This window comes from Bidens hawaiensis, unplaced genomic scaffold (assembly GCF_021521415.1).
Source record: "Bidens hawaiensis isolate Kalapana, Puna unplaced genomic scaffold, B.hawaiensis_p1.1 tig00027305_1, whole genome shotgun sequence".
NCBI lineage: Eukaryota > Viridiplantae > Streptophyta > Magnoliopsida > Asterales > Asteraceae > Bidens > Bidens hawaiensis.
In genome coordinates this window covers 40,447-60,631 of record NW_027494410.1, presented here as the reverse complement: position 1 = coordinate 60,631, position 20,185 = coordinate 40,447, and the positions used below count along the sequence as shown (strand labels likewise).

The following is a 20,185-nucleotide window of genomic DNA, read 5'->3' as shown; positions in this document are numbered from 1 at the left end:
AAGTTTTATATTCCGCGTAAAGTTTTTAATAAACTCTGATTTGAAGAACTGTGTTTATGAGTAAATCCGACGCTAAAGTAGGGCTACCGGGTTCGGGGCCTTACATCAAGAGTAAATACGGCATTCCTCCAAAAAGATGTTCAATGTCTAATACGTGTAATCATTGTATACGTTAAGTTATAAAACTTATATTTTTATGCATATTGCTATCAAATTTTACCAATATTAAAATATATATACTTATTACATGTAAGTGTAATTTCTGTTCAATTTAACACAACTTCTGTATGTATGTATGTATGTATAGATGGATAAATTGAATGTATAAAAAAGTATCCAACTTGAAGTATGTTGCTAATGTACGTGTATTTTCCATGTGACTAACTTTCAAACATAGTTTTTTATATATCCTTGCATTTTGTGCATTTTGTCTACACGTTAAACGGTAAAATATGATGTTGTCGGTTATAGTAAGCAATGCAAAATTTTCTGAACTTTTAGAAGGATCCAAAGGTAAATTAATAGTTCATTACATATAATAATTATACGTGTGATGTAGGTGGGAGACATTGAAAGACAAGTTTTTAAGAGTTATTATTAAAAGATAAGTTTTATAGTTCATCAATACATATAAACACAATGTGGAGACTTTGACTACAATTGTTATCACTACCATGTGGAGACTTTGGAAATGCAGAAACGAGATGGAGTTCAATGCAAACTTTGTCCATGCTAAGGAAGATGGTGGAGCTCATAAAGGAAGACTCCTTTGTTTGGATTAAGAATACATCCAAGTTTCTTTGTTAAATTGGAAGAATTAGTTTGATTTTAACATTGGTGATATGGTGTAGTGATGTTTGTTATTCTCAGCTTCTTGCTAGCTTCTTTTTTTAGTTTAATAGAATGAGTTGTTCAAAATAATATATGTAATCACAATACTCTTGTGTTAGACACATCTCCATGCATGTTTTTTGTCCTGTACTCGCTTTCTTAGGTTAGATACATTAAAATACAACTTTTCAAAACAAAAATCTAATTTCACTACATGCAACTTTTTTGTCAAACCGTATTAAGATATTCACATTTAGATGATATTTTTATAATTCATACCCTCTTATTCTAATATTTCAATTTCGTGAAAAACTCTCAACTTAAATGATGATTTGTGTAATTAATAAAAATTAGAATGAAACGTGTAATTTTTTTATATGCTTTTGATTTAATATCGAGTTTTTGAGAATATTAGTCTCCAACTTTTTTACAACGAAATAGAAATGCCGCTATTTCGGATAGCAAAGATAAATCTTTTAAAATACCAGTATACATAATTTATAACTAAGAATACATATGCGAGAATAATATTCTACACTTGTAACTAACTGATCCATAATTAGGTCTGTAAGTGAACCGAACTGAACAAAGCATTGTTCATGCTCATTCATTTAGCATTAAACTTGTTCATGAACGCTAACCGAACGGAAAATCTTGTTTGTGTTCGTTCGTTCGTTAAGGAATCGAGCATGTTCACGAACGCAAACGAATGTGCACTATCTAAAAAAAAGTAAAGAATAGGGACATTCTTATTTCTTAATCCAAAACATTAGACACAATCACCTGAATTAAATATAAAGTTAAGCACTTGAGATGATGATGATGATGATAATAATAATAATAATAATAATAATAATAATAATAATAATAATAATAATAGTAATCATCCCCCACTCAGTGATTTAGTTAAAGCAAAACTTTATAAAGCAAGTCACTAACAAAACAAAACCGAACATAAACAATAAAATTATAAAACATAAATGTTAGGTTGATTAGTACAAATAAAATATTATAAAAATATTAAACAAACCTTTAACTAACGAACATGAACAAACGAATGTAAGCGAACATAAATGAACGCATTACCGAATGTTCACGAACGCAACATATGTTCATGTTCGTTCACTGATTTAAACAAACAAAATTTCTTGTTCGTGGTCTTTCATTTATTAAAAAACAAACACAAACAAACTTTCCATCGAACAATTAACAAATCATTTCATTTACAGTCGTATACTCGTATCCATACAAGGAAATCACATTATGATGACATTAGTGCTGGAATTAAAATTATGTTGGTCAAAACAAATAAATAGTTGAAATGGGTGGTTTGTGTTATTTGTAATTGTTGTATTAATGGTAATATAAAGTCTCCTCACCGGTTGTGTCCTTGCTTGCTTATCTATCTGTCTTTCCCCAATCTCTCTCTCTCTCTCTCTCTCTCTCTCTCTCAAGGAAGAAACACAAAACACACAACAAAACAACAATCCAATAGTCACAACACATCACAGGTAAACCCCTAATTTCACTTTATTATTCTTAAAAATGGTTCATTTCGGATATTTTGAGGAAGGCTGGTTTCTTGTAATTAAGTTGTCTCGTTCATTCCGATTGAAAGCAACCTGCTGTCCAATTTCTTCCTCGTAATATTCCAACACCGGATCTTAATAATTAATTGCTATTTAATTTGGTTTCCGTGTTGACTCATTCTTTGATTTCCCAAATTAGGGTTTCTTATTTAAGCTGTTGATTTAATTGGAATGAATTTTAGTTTTCTGGGTCTAATTTGAACACTGTTATGGTTACATGTCCTCATTTTCGTGCTTTAGTGGTAATAACAATTTGTATAACTCTTCACTCTTGTTTAAATTTGAAAGATCTGTTTCAATTGAGAATTATGTTGATTGTCAAATGTTAATAATGCCATAAATTTTCGATCTTTATTGCTTTTATGATCCAATTTATATATTCTGCATATGATTGATTATCTGACACTAACTGATTAACTAAAATTAAGACTGAAAATACCTTGATATATTCTGAATAATTTGAATTCTTTCGACGTATATGTCGTCAAAAGTGATTTATCGGTTTATCACGATTTCAGGGATTGTAAATTATTATTATTTTGAAATTGATTAGTATGATCGTTTTGACGTGTTGTGATGGTTATGTAGGGTTACGTGCCGCCACCTGGATACTTTATACGTTTGGTGAAACCGAGGGCTCGAGACGGTTTAACTTTGAGGAAAAGAGAGAGGACACGGAGGTGGTTTTGTTGTACTTGTCAAGTCGAAGAGTCTTACCCTTCAAATGACAATGGCTTTGTGAAAAGCCACAATGATCATGTTGATGGTATGGTTAATGTTAGTAGTTTAGATAATGCCTAATGACGAAAATGCTCTTTTTAGAATTTAAAAGACCAAAATATCCTTCTAGATATGGTTTTAATTGTGTATTGAAAGTACTTATAGGCCACCCAAGTAAGTGTCTGATTTTATATATACCAAATTTAGAGGGAAAAATGTCTCGTGACTAAAAATCTAAAGTACCCTTTTAAGTTTTGAAAAGACCTAAATACCCTTCTAGATATGGTTTTAACTGTATACTGAAACTACTTTTAAGGCCACCCAAGTACGTGTTTGATGTTGTTAATACCAGATTCAGATAAACAAATGGCCAATGACGAGAATGCCTTTTTAATTTTTTTAAAAGACCTAAGTGCCCTTCTATATTTGACTTAAACTATATATTGAAACTTTCAATAGGGGACGGTTCATGTACAAAATAATCTTAACATGAGAACGTAGGAAGCGATACCAATTTGCCAAAAATGAGAACGTAGGAAACAATACCAATCTACGTAAGCAATGTTTTATAATAAGTAATAACAAAGAAAAAGCCTAATCATAACAACGAAAGAATCAGATTCAGCAACAAACTAATGACAGCAAATAGTTATAACAGCAAAAGAAAAAAACCTAATAATAACAACAAAATGTAAATCAACAAATACTTATAATGTCTCATAATCGAAAATCAGCAAATACGAACAAAAAATTAACAGCAAACACTTAAAAAACAAACCTAATAATAACAGCAAATTGGTTCTTACTGTTTTCATGTTAAGAAGTATTTGTATTTGATCCTGAAACTTGAAACTACTTAACAGGCCACCCAAGTATGTGTCTGATATTGTCTATACCAATTTTAGAGAAACAAATGCCTTATGACTAAACTGCCTTTTTAAATGCTGAAAAGATCAAAGTACACATCTTGATATGGTTTTAATGTTTTTATCTACATGTAATGTAGGACAGCAAAAGGTTCAACCTCCTGTCAAACATGATGCACAAAAAGCAGTCCCGGTAATTGAAGTGCCTGCACTTTCGCTCGATGAACTGAAAGAAAAAACCGAGAATTTTGGATCAAAGTCGTTGATTGGTGAAGGTTCATACGGGCGCGTTTATTTTGCAAATTTAAATAATGGTAAAAGCGTGGCTGTTAAAAAGCTTGATGTTTCTACTGAAGCTGAATCCAATAACGAGTTTTTGACTCAGGTAATGTATTAAATATGAAACAACCATAATATCCTTGTATCATCACCTATGGGAATTGATCTAAATGGGTTTGGTTCCAAACTGGATTACAAAGCGGATACCATGAGGGTTTAGACGTGGCAAGATGGTCAAACGAGTTAGGTAACAGGTCGAAATGGCCCATGCCGAGTTGGGTTTATCTGCAAACACTTTTTGTCTATTATATATTATTATATGTATTCTTTTTCTAAATTATTATTGCATTAAATTAAATTAAATTAAATATTACTACTACAAAAACAGTTTTACTACAAAAACAATTAGAATGAGACGATTTTGGAGGTTGTATGCACTTCCGATAGATTTTGGTTGATTTTTAATCCGTTGACCCATTTCTTGTGTTTGCCCGTATCTTAAATTTAAATTTGACCCTTTCTTAAGTGAACAAATCAAAGTACTAAAAATGTTAGTAAACAGGTCCAGATTGCCACCTGTAATCAGGTTGTTTTAATTTGAATATTTTAAACCTAAAGCAACATATTTTCAACATCACATTTTTTCGTTTTCCATTTTTAATAAAAGTGCTCTCTATTGAAGGTTGCAATGGTCTCTACCCTGAAACACGAAAATTTTGTTGAGCTGTGCGGTTATTGTGTCGAAGGGAGCACACGCGTTTTAGCTTATGAATTTGCAACCATGGGATCTTTACATGACATATTGCACGGTATGAAACTTTTTTTTCCATTTTTTTATTTTATAATGTTGTTTCATGGGGTTAAAGTTTTTAATGTGTGTCTTTACCTATATACACAGGCAGGAAGGGTGTGCAAGGGGCACAACCAGGGCCCGTGCTTGATTGGATGCAAAGAGTAAGAATTGCTGTTGATGCCACAAAAGGGCTTGAGTACTTGCATGAAAAGGTCTAACCTTCAATAATTCACAGAGATGTTAGGTCTAGTAACGTGTTACTATTTGAAGATTTAAGAGCCAAGATTGCGGATTTTAATCTTTCAAATCAAGCTCCCGATATGGCGGCTCGTTTGCATTCTACTCGTGTTTTGGGTACTTTTGGATATCATGCACCAGAGTAATCATTCTAAACCCTTAGTCAATTTGTTATAATGTAATATTATTATTTGTGTAAATGTTTTTAATGATATTTTTATGTAGATACGCGATGACTGGACAGTTGACACAAAAAAGTGACGCGTATAGCTTTGGTGTTGTTTTGCTTGAGCTTTTAACTGGCCGAAAACCTGTTGATCACACTATGCCACGTGGACAACAAAGTCTTGTCACTTGGGTGAGTTTCCTTTTTATTAATATATGTTTTTTTATATTAACAAGTTAAGAGTTTAATTTTATTTATTGATTTTGTTTCTTGTACATATAGGCGACACCTAGGTTAAGTGAGGACAAGGTTAACAATGTGTTGATCCAAGGCTTAAGGGAGAATATCCTCCAAAAGCAGTTGCAAAGGTCTCTTTTGGAATATTGTTATTGCCTGTTAATGATGAATAACTAAACTAACTGACATTTGTTTTGTTGATGCAGTTGGCGGCTGTGGCGGCTTTATGTGTGCAATACGAGTCTGAGTTTAGGCCTAATATGAGCATTGTTGTGAAGGCCCTTCAACCACTGTTGAGGGCTCCTGCACCAGCAGCTCCAGAAGTATAATGTAAAAAGCTAAAAAGATTAATAAACGAATTTGTGAGCGTTGATTTCCTCAACAGATTTATGGTGATTTATGTTGGTGGCCGTAGATTTTAGTTTGATTTGAGGCATATACATTTTGGTTTGAGGTGCGCGCATATAATGTATATATGCGCATATGACTACGCCCTGCTTGCGGTGCGCACATTATCTTGCGGTGCGCGCATATAATGTATATATGCGTGAACCCTCAGGTGGGCAAAAGTAAAATTGCACTAATTTTGACATTATTTTACTAATCTCATGAAAATAACGTTAAAAGTGGCGGAAGGTTAATCAGGCATCATGTGGTGGCGCTGATAGCCGAAAGACAAGGGCACATGCACCAATCAGCCGGTGTCCCGATGATTGAGTGCTATGTGCCTTATGTCCAAGGCTTGATGCAAAACTACTATCGAGCCGGGGGTCTCACCTGAAGCAGTCTCTATATCCCTATGGGATAGAGGTAAGGCTGTCTACATCTTACCCTCCTCAGACCCTACCATAGCATTGCTATTGGTGGGATATACTGAGTACGATGATGATGATGATGATGATGATGATGATGATGATGATGATGATGATGATATTTTGGTTTGAGGATATGGATGTGTGCTTGTGTTCAGATTGGTCTGTTATATTATATATCTTCTGTTTGTCAAGAATTATGAAATAATATAAACCTGGTTTTATGGTGATATGTTGTTAGTTTTTAAGTGATTTTCTGTCTGCAGGGTATATTATGGACTTATGGTTGCTATTTTCATTAAAATACACGAGATTAAATAAAATACACTTTACAACACCTCAACAACCTTTTCTTGCTTACAAGTTCAAATCACTCGAACCTTTAAACCGATCATTGGTCTAACTAGTTAAAGACAACTTGTCGGGTTAAGTATGCCAGATGCGGTCCCAGAAGCATACGCACAAGATGACACCGCAAGTTTATTCCCACGAACATAGTTAAGGTTAACATCTTGTAACCTTATCCCACTGCACGGGTTTCCCGGACTACAATCCAGTTTAACTGCCACTTGAGTGGCAGATGTTCCATGGATATCCTCGTACACCACATCCTTGATCTTAACGCCGGACACCTGATCCGGACAGTTGTTTTTGTCCGGGCAGTACCTTTGCTCAATGATGATTGGGTTACTGACATTGACCATGGTCACATGCTGGAAAGTGGCACCTGTTACGAACCCATGACTAGCCCTTGCCCATGTTTTTATTCTCACACCGTTTTGAGTTCCTCTAAACGTTACGGTTGATACAGTTATGTTCTGCACACCCAGTTCATCCAAATCCCACCCTAGACTTCCAATGCTGCAACCAAATATATATTAGTTTAACTTATAGGGATGACAAACAAACCAGACTCGACAGGCAAACCCGAAACATTCAGGTATAGGATTAGTGGATTAGTTAGGGTGTGCATTTCTGACACGACATGGACCTCACGGTCCTCACATGAACTTTCCAGGTTTCAGTTTAGTATAAATGGGCTCGGACCAGCTTGCCTTTTGGGTCAAACCCAAGAACATGTTAAGCTAAGCATGCCATGTTTGTGTTAGACTGGTAGGTTCGTGGATTGACCTATTTGACCCGTTTTATTTTTTAATCCTTAACATGTTTTAATATAATATTCATAAATAACATATAGCGTCCGTGTCTGTGTCAACCCATTAATATTCGTGTCGTTTTTTGGTTCACACACTTGACACGAATACATGATTTTCAGGTTCGTGTTGTGTTTGGATTTGTTTCAAAGTTTCTGGTTTGCGACGCGTGTTGAACCCGCCAACCCGCAAAGATGACCTGTTTAGCACCCCTAGGATTAGTTTTAAAAATATTCGTGGGTATAGGATGGATAGTTTTAGTTGATACCCAAACCACACCCATAAATATTTTCTTTCGTTTTTTATTCTTACGTAGTTACGTATTTGGAAATCGCAACAAATAATTTTTAACAAACTAACGGGTATTACTGATACCCAGGTATGGGAGTGGGATTACCTGATGCCATTACCAGGGCCACACGCCACGCCCTGGATCCAGAGGTTACTATTGCCAGGGCCTATAGATATACAATCATCTCCTGTGGCGATTTTAGAATTCAAGATGGTGACACCGGTCGATGATATCAAATGGATGCCATCCGTGTTCGGGCTGGCACCGGATGCTGATATGCTCACTCCTTGCAGCTTGGCATTGATGCATGCATCTAACAGAATGTGGAACATTTGGCTGTTAACTGACTTCAACCCGCTTATAACAATGTTCTTTGAGTTGAATATTCCCAGTGTCTGCATAAAACCAAACTAATATTCATTTCCATGTACATATATCATGAGGTTATACAACCTTATTTAAGAAAGATTCAAGAAAGTACACAGACAAAACCAAACAACCGATTTTAGATGACTTATTAGATATTAACAAATGGTCTAATCTAAAAGTTTTAGGATCAAATTGTCAAACCAAATCCAAACGGTTTTTTAAACTCAAAATTGAATTTTCGGTTTTTGGTTCGAGGGGTTGGTCTTGAGTTTAAAACCAGCCTTTTTTTTAATTAATAATTAATTCGTTATCATAGATTTAGGCTAAAAATTTTTGAGTTACATTTTTTCTTAAATTTTTTATAAATTATTAAATTCAAATAAAAAAATAAAAATGCATAAATTCGGTTTGGTTTGGTATTTCAGTTATAATTACAGGCAAAACCGAACCGAAATTCGGTTTTTATGAAAACGTAAAACCAAACCGTCTGTTTTCGTTTGGGTTTGGTTATTTAGTTAAAGATTGGTTTCTTTGGTTTCATGCCACCAGTTCGGTTTGAGCTCAAAACCAACCCAAACACACCCCTACCTCCTACCACCCATAATCCTTCGTAGTTTGATAAATTATTCATAAATAATAATATTACCGTAGCTCCAGACGGACAGCTTTTGCCAGAGGTTTTACAGGACCATAGAGAACCACCTCGGGCATCAAGAGTCCCGCCCGAGATGGTGACATGGTTGACTCTATGGAACCTAATCCAGTCACCCGAGCTAGCAATCGCGCCATAGTTATAAGGCGCAGCAAGTGTTCCGTAGATCTTTATCGTGATGGAACTGCTCTGACATCTTTCGCCAGCAAAAGTGATGGCAGTTGCAAGCAGGTAGGTCCCTGTAGGAACATAAATAACCGCCGACTTTGTAGAATTACACGCAGAAGACCACGCACTGAGAAACGCCTTGGTCGAGTCAGTATTGCCATCGCCTTTAGCCCCGAAACTTGTCACATTGTATGTAACCTTTGCTGATGCTGCTGATAATGAGACAAGTGCAATGATCACAAGGAAAACAGTCTTCATGTTACCTATGTTTTTTAAGGATATGTAGATAAAGACCAAACATGATATGTATATATATACACATAGGTGTGTATACATTTATGTATGTAGACACACCTGATATGATTCCTGATTATGCTTAGTTCATGCATTACAAAAATGATTAAAATGATATGATAGTTTGTGGAGTTGGAAGATCGTGCATGTTTTGTGTAATCATTTATGGGATTAACTTATGATACATAATGATTGTTATATGATCATTGATCAAGTAATAAACTATGTGGTCGGTTATCCGGATTGACTTTACAAAACTTATCATTCAGTACTGGTGTCTAATTTTTTAGAAGTACTTGTACCTGAATACTCAAACTCGTATAACTTGAGAGAGCTTGAGCTTGAGCTCAAGCCCGAGCTTGGTTTATTTGGAGGTTTATGTCTGAAGTTCAAACTCGGCCTCTTAATAATATTTCAAACTCAAGGGTTCGGGCTCGGACCTTCTTTTATGCATTGAACATTCAATTAATTTACTTATATGCATATAAAATTACTTTTATATATTTATAATAAAAAAATGTTTATTATTCAGTCACTTTTTGTCTATAAATCAGCATGACATCAAATGTACATGTCATGTGAGAGATCGTAGTATGTTACCAAAAGCACTGCACAAATAAGTTCTAACATGTCTTGATACAAATTTATTATTTATTATAAGTGATAATACAAAAGCAAACTCAAGACACATAATCTGAACAAACTTATATAAGATTCAGTCTTTATAATCCCAACTTAAAAACCAAAAACTTATCTCACAGAATAAATAAAAAACATTTAGAAACAAAGGACTATGAACCTCAAAGATTCCAAAGCATGCACCTATTATTTCATTCAAGATTCAACCCACATCAACATGGTCTTTGACTACAACCCCAAAGTCAACTCAACTCGAAGCCGAGTCTTTAGTAGTTGACGGGTTAAACGGTTTCTGTTCAGCACACGTAAGCACCTCATGGGGCCCGCCTTGCTCTCGGCCCACACCCATCAAGTCAAGATAATACAAGTAATGTGACACGATGGTTGTCATGTCATCAATGTCACCTTTGCCACATGTGCGTTCGCCATAGAGAATGTTCATGGTGGCCCCGAACCCAGGGACCCGGTTGGACAATGTGTCATTTTTGGTGGGCTTCCAGTTGCCCACCATGACGTCATGGGCTGAGGGCTGGCCCTTTTTCAATGGAGTGATCCAGTGAAAGATTGCAGCTTGGAAGGCTAAAGTGGCGTTTTGTTCAAGGTATTCGGGGTGGTGTAAAAGGTCAACTTTTAAGTTGTCGCCAAGGTATCCATAGTTGTAGTTCCTGAAACAACACAACGGTTAGAATTAACAATTTTGTGGTGCAAAACTTGTTATTTTATCACGAGCCAATAACGCTTTCTCTTGGCTCAAACACATCACTATTTACCAGGTTTCAGAATAAGTGGCGTAAATTTAAATTAACATAAGAAAAAAACAACTCGTACCAGTAAACAGGTAGAGCACCACGGCCGAAATATAAAGCTCCGGGAGCACAAGGGTAAGTGTATTTGTAGTTGTCGTCACAATAATCTTGCATAGGACTCATTTCTTTGTTGTAGCATAATCCCCATGCAGTGGGCCCTCCGGTTGCCACTCCATATCCACCTAAACCATTTACAATAGCAAACATCAAGTTGACCCAATTAAGATAAAACAAACTCAAATTGACCTATTCTTAGGTAGGGTTGTAAGCGAGCCGAGCCAAGCCAGATAAAAACAAAAGTCAAACCATTGAAAGCATGAACATGACTTACAAGAAGTTTGACTTCCAACATGAGCAAGAAAAGCAGCAACCTCCAACATCTGTGTAGTCTTGTTGCCAGTAGTACCAAACCCTAGAGGCTGATAAATGGCTGAAGCGGTGATGAACGATTTGAAATCCCAAAAACCAACGGCGTGCGCGACTGGAGCGTTTCTTTTTGAGAAAAGATTCTCAAACTGATAATAATCAAAATACTGAGATATTGTGAGGTTGCAGCAATACTGTGACCACCCTTTACATTCCCAGCCCTGATCACAAACTTTTTTCCCCTTAATTTTTTTAACCACTACTGGTGATGTGTCAGCATTCGTGATTGAAATGATCATAAACATTAGAGTTACCACCAAAAGACACACATGTTTTGTCTCCATTCTTCTCGGCTGCAAAAGAAGGAACAAAAACAGAACACCACATGATAAATTAAGCTCCTTTCATGTAAAAGATATTAAAGAAAAAAACAAAAATTAAGTGATCCCCTAGATGCTTTTGAGTAAAAAAAAAATCCAAAGTGAGAAGTTAAGTTTTTGTTTCTTTTCCTTCTTTTTTTTTTCTATTAACATAAACAAATTGGCAAATAGAATACAAAAATAAGAGATGCCTAGATACTTTGAATTAACAGTCGGTTCTTTGTATGTTAGGGTTGACTAATGAATACGACAGAAAACTTAACACACATTGATGAATTAAGTTGTTTCTTTATTGGGGTTTTGGTCAAAAGATAAATAAAAGAATACACCTGGTAAAAATCAATATATTCATTTTATTTGCCCATTTCACAAAATTTTCTTAGAAAAAGGTATATTATGGGACAATATGCTGTAAAGTGGATCCTTGTTTGATGACAATTTGACTAAAACACAAGATCTGAGATGAATCAAAGATGAAATGAGCAAAAAATAAACACAAATCCAATAGCGAAATACAGGGTTTGAGAGGATAAAAAGCAAGGTTTGATATGAATCACAATATAATAAATCAACTGAAATTCCCAGCAATAAATCAAGTTCCTTTTTCTTGATTATGTGGGCATTTGGTGTAAAGATCCTGATAAAAACGTGAATAAGAGAGACCCAAATGCTTAAAATAACTGATACTGAGTAAAATTAGTTTACTTTTACGGTTTTAATGGAAAATGAGAATAAACACACGATTTGCTTTAATCACAATCTGAAATTAGCAGAATTTAAACAAAGCTCCTGTTCTTGATTTGGGCATTTAGTCAAGAATTCTGAAAAGAAAACAAGGCCCAGAAGCTGAAATTAACTAAAAACAATACACCCAATGACCGATTTTTTATTCTTTTTAGGCTTCTTATAAAAATTTGACAAAAAAAAAACACTAATTTTAAGATGAATTTCTCTTGAAACTAGGGCATTTGGTGAATTTTTATTGAGAACACATAAATCACATTCTCTAAAACAATAAACCCATCAACAAATTTTGATTCTTTCTAGGGTTCTAATGGGAATTTTGGCAAATAAACGAAAAACCCGGAATTTATGATAACTCAAGCCTATTTCTTGAAAATTTGGGCATTTGGTAAAATTCTGCTAGAAAACACATAAATCACAGAGACCCAGATCCTATAAACAACAATTAACATCTAAGACAATAAACCCATCAACAAATTTAATTCTTTTTAGTGCTCTAACTGATTTTTTTTTAATAATTAGGGAATTTGGTGAATTCTGCCAGAAAACACATAAATCATATAGACCCAGATCCTATAAACAACAATTAACATCTAAAACCATAAACCCATTAACAAATTTCATTCTTTATAGGGTTCAAATTAAAATTCTGACAAAAAAATACAAAATTTAAGATAACTCAAGCCCATTTCTTGATAATTAGGGCATTTGGTGAAATAAGCTAGAAAACACATAAATCACAAAGACCCATATCCTAAAAAGAACTAAAACAATAAACCCATCAAAGAAATTAGCTTCCTTTAGGGTTTTACACACAATTTTAATTTTAATTTCAAGAAAGTAAAATATGCACTTACTGAGAGTGGAGACTTATGCTTCTGCCCTATTATTATGTGATGAAAATGCAGCCGCTGCTTTTTGTATGAAAAAATATTGCTTGCTTGTGGGTTTGTTGTTTCTTTGCCTCCAATTCAATGAAGGTGAAGTGTATGTTTGTGTGAATTGAATAATGGTGTGGAAATGAACGGTGGAGATTGAGAGATGAGGTTCGGTTGATGTGTTTACATCGTTGATAGATGGTTGGTGTTTAATAAGGAACAGGCTGGATTTGGAATCAAGTAAACGTATTGAACCATGACTCACCAACTAGACATTGAAGTGGACTCGCCACCGACAGCTCAACAGGTCCGATTTGGAACTGTGACTCGGGTTCAACTTGGTGAGCTTGAAGGATTTGGGTTTGCACTTTTGCACATGTCACGTAGACATGTACTGTCGGTTTGCTTTTTTTTTTCTTTTTTCTCTTGCTCTTTCCTTTTTTCCTTTACAAAAGGTAGTTGTAGTTTGTCTTTTAAGAAGTTAAATGTCTGTAGTCTGTAATTCATATTTGTGAACCTATGTAAAAGAAAAGATGGATCAAAGGTATGCAGTTTGTAATAAGAAGGTTGTTTGTTTTTTAACTTCTGCAGATTGCTAAATTAAACGGAAATTCAAATAAAAGGATTTTTCAAACTTAAAATAGTTTTTCAACATTGAAATTTAAATAACGATTATACAACACTGAAATAATAATATACATTAAACCACTTAAAGCATTCATTTCATACTTTGCATTAACTACTTAGCAATTTCATCTCGTAACCGAATCATATATTCCTAGAAGAGATGGCAGGCGGTGGCGGAGAGTAGTGTGGACGAGAGGTAGCAAAGCAGGGTACAATAGGTTTATGCCTCGAGTGTCGGATTTCGATTGGTGGAGTAGGGGATGTGAAGGGGCGCCGCTGGTCGAGGGGCGACGGTCGATGGAGGAGTGAGCGTGGTGGCTAGGGTTGAGAGTCTATGAAGGAGAACGATGGTTAATGATGTTAGAAAGAGGTTATAAGATGTAAAAAGAGGATGTGTCAGATCTACGCTAAGAAGAGCTCGTGCAAATGTTTTTTCAATGAAACATATGCGAGAAAACACTCTGCAGAAGCTCATATTTGGGCGTTGTCTGCGCGGTGCATACAGAAGAACTATTGCGAATTTTTTTTTAAAGAAAAACAACACAGCCTTATAATCGTTCCTAATTATTGGGATTTTTTGGGACTTTATGTATATAATTAGTTGATTGGAGTGATGAAATGTTTACTTTTTTTTTCTTACTTTTGTGGAACAACTTACAACAATCTATTGATTATACTTTTTCACTTTGTAAAACAAAACTAAAAAAGTATAGTAGACCATTGAAGTGTATATGAAAATCTCAATGTGATAATTGTATACTTATGATCATAAATTCATTACACATTTGACCTGTAATATTGCTTTTTGTTGAAGCAACAAATAGTACGTGAGAGATTGGTTCAAGAGCTGACACTCAATATATTTTTTTCTTATAATAATACTTTTCAGAGTAGGTCCCAGATTATATTCAAAATAGGTCATTCGTGGTGACGTATTATTTTATGAAGATATATATATTACAAGAAAACATATATGTTTAACAACAAACTTTATTATACAAACTATTAAACACGAGAGTGTGGTTCTCTTGTCAGTCTAGTCACGTCCATGAAGCTTCAACCATCTAGGGGTGTTTTTCCTAAAAATATTTTAAAAACATATTTTTATTAGCTTTCGCTAAGTAAGCACACCATTTTATAAAAGTATGTTTATTTTCATATGGAATTTAACATCCAAATTCCTTGAGATTTCAACACCCGAATCCTTATATTTACTCATCATTATTCTTTGGGAATTCAACACCCGAATTCCTTATGTTTACTCCTTATATTCTTTGGGAATTCAACACCCGAATTCCTTATGAGCTCATTTTTAACCCATGAGGGTTATTAACTCTAGTGACGGATCTAGAACATAATTTCATGGGTAGCGCAATTTTTTTTTCACCATACATAAAAAAATGACGATAATACACAAAGTTAAACATACTAGGTATGTAGAGCCATTACGCCGTCTTCTGTTACTTTATCAAATGTTTCTCTTTCGACCGCACAAACCTGGTATATAGTAACCAATAAACAATTAATCATCACATCAGTCACACTATCCAATTAAAGATACAGGGCAATAAAAAGTAACACTTGTATCTAAGAAACCGATAACGTTTTTTTGAAGTTGACTAACGTTGATATGTACTTGACATTTATTTTTAGTGAAGTATACTTACTCTCATTCTCCTACTTTGAAATGTTAATAAGTATATCTTCTTCATTGTAATTGGCTGTACGAGACGAGGGTCTGAAGTCACAATAAAAAACATTTTTTTTATTATAGCCGAACCTTTAAAAACATGTATAGTTAGGTAATAGTCTTAATTCTTATACAAATAGCTTGGCTTGAATTCTTTTAAAATAATGTCACAATAATACCTTAATAGTATACTTTTATGGAAGGACATAAACAAATTTAGGAAAATTCAATTAAATTTAATTACATATACAAATATACAAATAGTAATTTTTTTACTTAACTATATACACATATTGTTGTCATATCTATTTTGGTGGAGTGATAAGATGGTTAAACCATACGTTATCGGTCATTTTTTTCATTTCTTTTATCATTCATCACGTCTACGTTATCTCAGTGTCAACTCAATTTTTCCTCAATTATTAAACATCACAACTCAACCCTTATTATTGTTTATTTCCCTTATTTTCCACAATTATTTTATTTAATAATATAAATAAATGGAAATGAATAGAAAAAAAAATCTCATTGTATAGCCCTCCACCATCCTTCAAATAGTGTACATTGCTACCCTCATTCTCTCATGACCATTTGGAGGCGGCGTGATGTTCCTCCTTCACCCTTGAAGGAGAGAGCCTACCACGTAGGACCCTTTAAAGGTCTTTCATGACCTATACCCCATAGCCTTAGTGTCTACAATATGATGCCAAAAGTTTAATCTATGTAGAATCTACATGTATACTACTAAAATAAAGCAATTCTTTCAAATGTCATTCAATTAGAGTAGTTAACTAGAATGTCAAAAAATACTATTACCATTTATATAATTACTAACGAAATTACAAATATAACTTTAGTGTTGTATTAAATGAGATTTTAGATATTTATGAATTATAAAAATTTATTTATCATTATTTATACCTTATAAATCTATAAGGTATACTATTATGTTTATTATTAAATTTAACATTTTTATTGTATTTTTTCAACCATCCGTGTATTACATGGGCTATATCTTAAGGTAACATTTAATCATTAGTAAGATTATACATATCAATTGTTAGAAAAAATCAAATAAATTTAGTGAAACCAAACAAAAATAAATTAATATAATTTAATTAAATAAAGTAAAAGTTAAGTTGAGTCACTACTAATAATCTTTTTTATTTTTAAAAAGTGACTTGTTCTTATATTCTGAGGAAGTATAAGAAAATAAAATATGAATAAAATTCCTAGATATGCTAAAAGAAGTGCAGTCTACCTTATAGAGTTGTAGGTATTGAGTGGCTTAAATTAATTGAACGTAAATAAATGCTAAAACAAAATTACCTTTTATCCTTCTTCTTCACCAAACTTCAATGGCTATCATTTCAACGTAAAATTCACCTCCGATCACCGGAAAATGTTGCATAATATTAACTTTGTTTTTCTTTTCTCGTTTGAGTTGCCCCCCTTAATCTCAGGGGTAACATAATATAATTTCAGGGGTAACGAAACACATAAAAAATAAGAAAAATTAAAAATTTTCCACTACGCCGGAAAAGTTGAGGGGTAGCGGTGCTACCCCTGCCTATGCCTTCCATCCGCCCCTGATTAACTCCCCCTTTTATTTGGAGTTCAACAACCGAACTCCTTGAGATTTCAACTCCCGAAATCTTTTTATATATAATATCAAAATTTTGGAGTTTTAATTATTAAAACTGTCAGGACTCATAACCCATATATTTTTATTGGAACTTACCACCATATTTATTTCAAAACTATAGCCTCTTTTTAAGCCACCAATTTCATATACTTGGAACCATAATCTCATAAAACATTTTCCAAATAATCATATATTTGAGTACTAAATAAGCACGTATAACACGCTATAAAATAACATGATTATGGTTCCGTGTACTTACCTCTTCGTATTAGTAACTCAAGTGTAGACGACAACCCGCTATGATGGAAACGTCTCTATAATACAACTACTCTGTTTTCTTGTTTAAAAGTTTACACCTATATAGACTAAATTTGAGTGTCATATGATGATGTATCAGACTATTGTGCTTGGAAAGCATTTATATATATAAGGCATTCTTATCAATTAAGAAATCTTCTCCATTAAGAAAACTTTTGTCAAGAATATACGAGCTGACATCATTTTCTTACCCTATAAGATTTAAAATTTTCTATTATAATACAGATATTATGGATATGCATGACATCCAATTCAAAGACTTACTCGTTAAGGATTTCTACAATCTTATCTTTTCCATTTTAATATTATAATAAAGATATTATGGATATGCATGGCATCTGATTCAAAGACTTACTCGTTAAGGTTTTCTACAATCTTATCTTTTCCATTTTAATATTACAATACATATATTATGAATATGCATGACATCCAATTCAAAAACTTACTCGTTTAATAATATTTGAATACAAGTTTCAAATATTTTATTTTTATCCACTAAACAGGATGTTACAAGTCATTTGCAAAGACTTGCTAAGAATCAACAACCATTAGTATAGGAGGGATATCCTACCATTAGCCTACGGCATGAAAATAAGTTAGACGTTCTTAAGAAGCGATGGTATTGATTCAGAGCGAAGTAAGGATAATTTAAAGTATTGGTTGAGTGGATTATAATGATTTACACAATGCCTTAGGGATGTTTTTTATGGTGAAATGGGAATGCTTTATTGCAGCTAGCTTTGTTAGCCTACTTTCTCTTCATTATGGGATACCTGCAACTCCCTTTTCTGCTCATGTATCCTTACTCTTTTAATGTAAGTGGGCAAAGTGTCGTATTGAGACATTTTGATTATATTCTTGGGGGTGTTTGGCCTAGCTTATTTAACTATGCTTATAGCTTTGTTAGTTTTTTTCTTTTTTTTTACAAAATAAGCTTAGTTTGGTGTTTGGTTTAGTTTTTTAAGTTTATGTTTATAAGCTAATTTGAAGAAGCTTATTTGAAGATGATTTTTTAGCTTATTTAAATAAGCTTATTTGTGTAAGGCTGTAAGTTACTTATTTTCTCTCAAAGGAAGTGGTTTAATCCATTTAATTCCACCTCACTCCTATTAATTTTTAATAAATCAATTAGTAATTAATGCATATTGTTCATTTTAACTCATGAAAAACATAATCAATTGGCCTTTTTAATAAACTTAAAACTAGTGGAAAGTGGTTTAATGCATTTTTAACGTGTCATGCCATCCTAATATATGTTGGGCGTTAGAGTATACCCCATGACCTAAGAGTCAAATGGTGGATAATTAATAAGAGACAACTTATTACTGTAACAAGTGAATGTCGTGCTAGCATCTATGGCAATTCATTATTAGAAAAAAAGACACATGTGATGAAGGATTTAACAAGACGCAATAAGAATCTTACACTCAGGGCCGACCCTTGGGGGTGGCAGGGCGACGGCCATAGGCCCGAATTTTTGAAACAAATTATATGTATCTTTATTAAAAACAATATGTATATTTAATATTTAAACACAATTACGTAACCATTAGCTTGGTCTAGTAGCAAATGGGTATTACTTACAACCAAGAGGTTGTGGGTTCTAGCCTCACTTGAGACATCTTTAATTCTTTTTTTATACAAAAGTTTTTACACAACCAAAATTATAGCCAAGTAAGCGCATATAAAAATTAAATTGTTTAAACATAACAAAATACTCTTTTTACTTAAGGCGCAAAACAATTTCCGTCTTCGGCCCAAAAGTTTTTTTGCTTTCTCGCAGCCGGGCCTGCCTACACTAAAATAATGGTATTGATAGTCGAGGGCCTAGTGACATTAATGAAATAGATGAAGACATGAGTACACAATGTAAAATAGATGATTTATGCATGAGTGCAATTAAAGATTTGATTGCAGAAGATCTAATCAACAATGATGAATGTTTATTGCATTTTCATGTATTTTTGTAGAAGTTTTATCTATAATATTTTTTATTAATAACTGTTTTGTCTTTAGTTAAAATAACAAATGATTCCCCAAACCCTCATATCCTTGTGTGACAACTTTCTTTCTTTTTCTCTCCTTCTCGTCCTATCTTGATGACACATTGTACACGTATGCATATCAATTATGTATAACTTGTTCTAACTTTTGTCGTCGTCCATGTAACTTTTCATCAATCGTGCAAACTTAAAGTAAGTTCTGCCGCACAATAAGGAAAATAAAATGTTCACGTGTTGACTGTGCAACTTAATCTCCACTTGGGTGAGAAAATTGGACGAGGGGCAAGACAACATGGCCGATGTGGTTTCGTGCTGCTAAGCAAGAACACCACTCCATCCCTTATTCCCCTTTGCAAGGTTGCTCAATTAAATTATATATTAATGTGTGGATGATGTTGTTTGAAGACACTAGTGATGTACAACCAACCCTGACTCAATTTACAACTCAAAAAGTTGATTGATGGCTAAGGATGCAAAGATGGGCATTTTACATGGTCTATGGATGCAGTGAAAAACTCATATAACACTAACGTGGAAAATAGAGTGTCAACTATGAGAGAGCCGGAGAAGATGAACCCCAACGCTTTACCTCATTGAGACGTTCTCCAGATTCCCATAAAATCTTCTCTT

At 33.8% G+C, this 20,185-nt stretch overlaps 2 protein-coding genes and 1 pseudogene across 3 annotated transcripts; 1 reads left to right on the top strand and 2 right to left on the bottom strand.

Annotated features, from left to right (window-relative positions):
- The first annotated feature begins 2,605 nt into the window (after positions 1–2,605).
- LOC143575181 (PTI1-like tyrosine-protein kinase 1) lies at positions 2,606–6,167 on the top strand (annotated as a pseudogene). The gene is made up of 8 exons (XR_013142723.1): positions 2,606–2,662; positions 3,009–3,186; positions 4,147–4,391; positions 4,968–5,094; positions 5,184–5,457; positions 5,541–5,673; positions 5,764–5,849; positions 5,925–6,167. The product of XR_013142723.1 is annotated as a PTI1-like tyrosine-protein kinase 1 (transcript).
- A 770-nt stretch (positions 6,168–6,937) lies between these two features.
- On the bottom strand, positions 6,938–9,423 carry LOC143575179 (polygalacturonase-like). The gene is made up of 3 exons (XM_077059617.1): positions 8,992–9,423; positions 8,082–8,371; positions 6,938–7,391 (listed from the first exon to the last, which is right to left on the bottom strand). The coding sequence occupies exons 1-3, from the start codon at positions 9,421–9,423 to the stop codon at positions 6,938–6,940; spliced, it is 1,176 nt and encodes a 391-aa protein (XP_076915732.1).
- A 922-nt stretch (positions 9,424–10,345) lies between these two features.
- LOC143575180 (chitinase-like protein 1) lies at positions 10,346–13,264 on the bottom strand. Its single transcript, XM_077059618.1, has 4 exons — positions 13,252–13,264; positions 11,236–11,623; positions 10,927–11,086; positions 10,346–10,763 (listed from the first exon to the last, which is right to left on the bottom strand). The coding sequence occupies exons 2-4, from the start codon at positions 11,612–11,614 to the stop codon at positions 10,346–10,348; spliced, it is 957 nt and encodes a 318-aa protein (XP_076915733.1). The 5' UTR covers positions 11,615–11,623; positions 13,252–13,264.
- Positions 13,265–20,185: the final 6,921 nt, after the last annotated feature.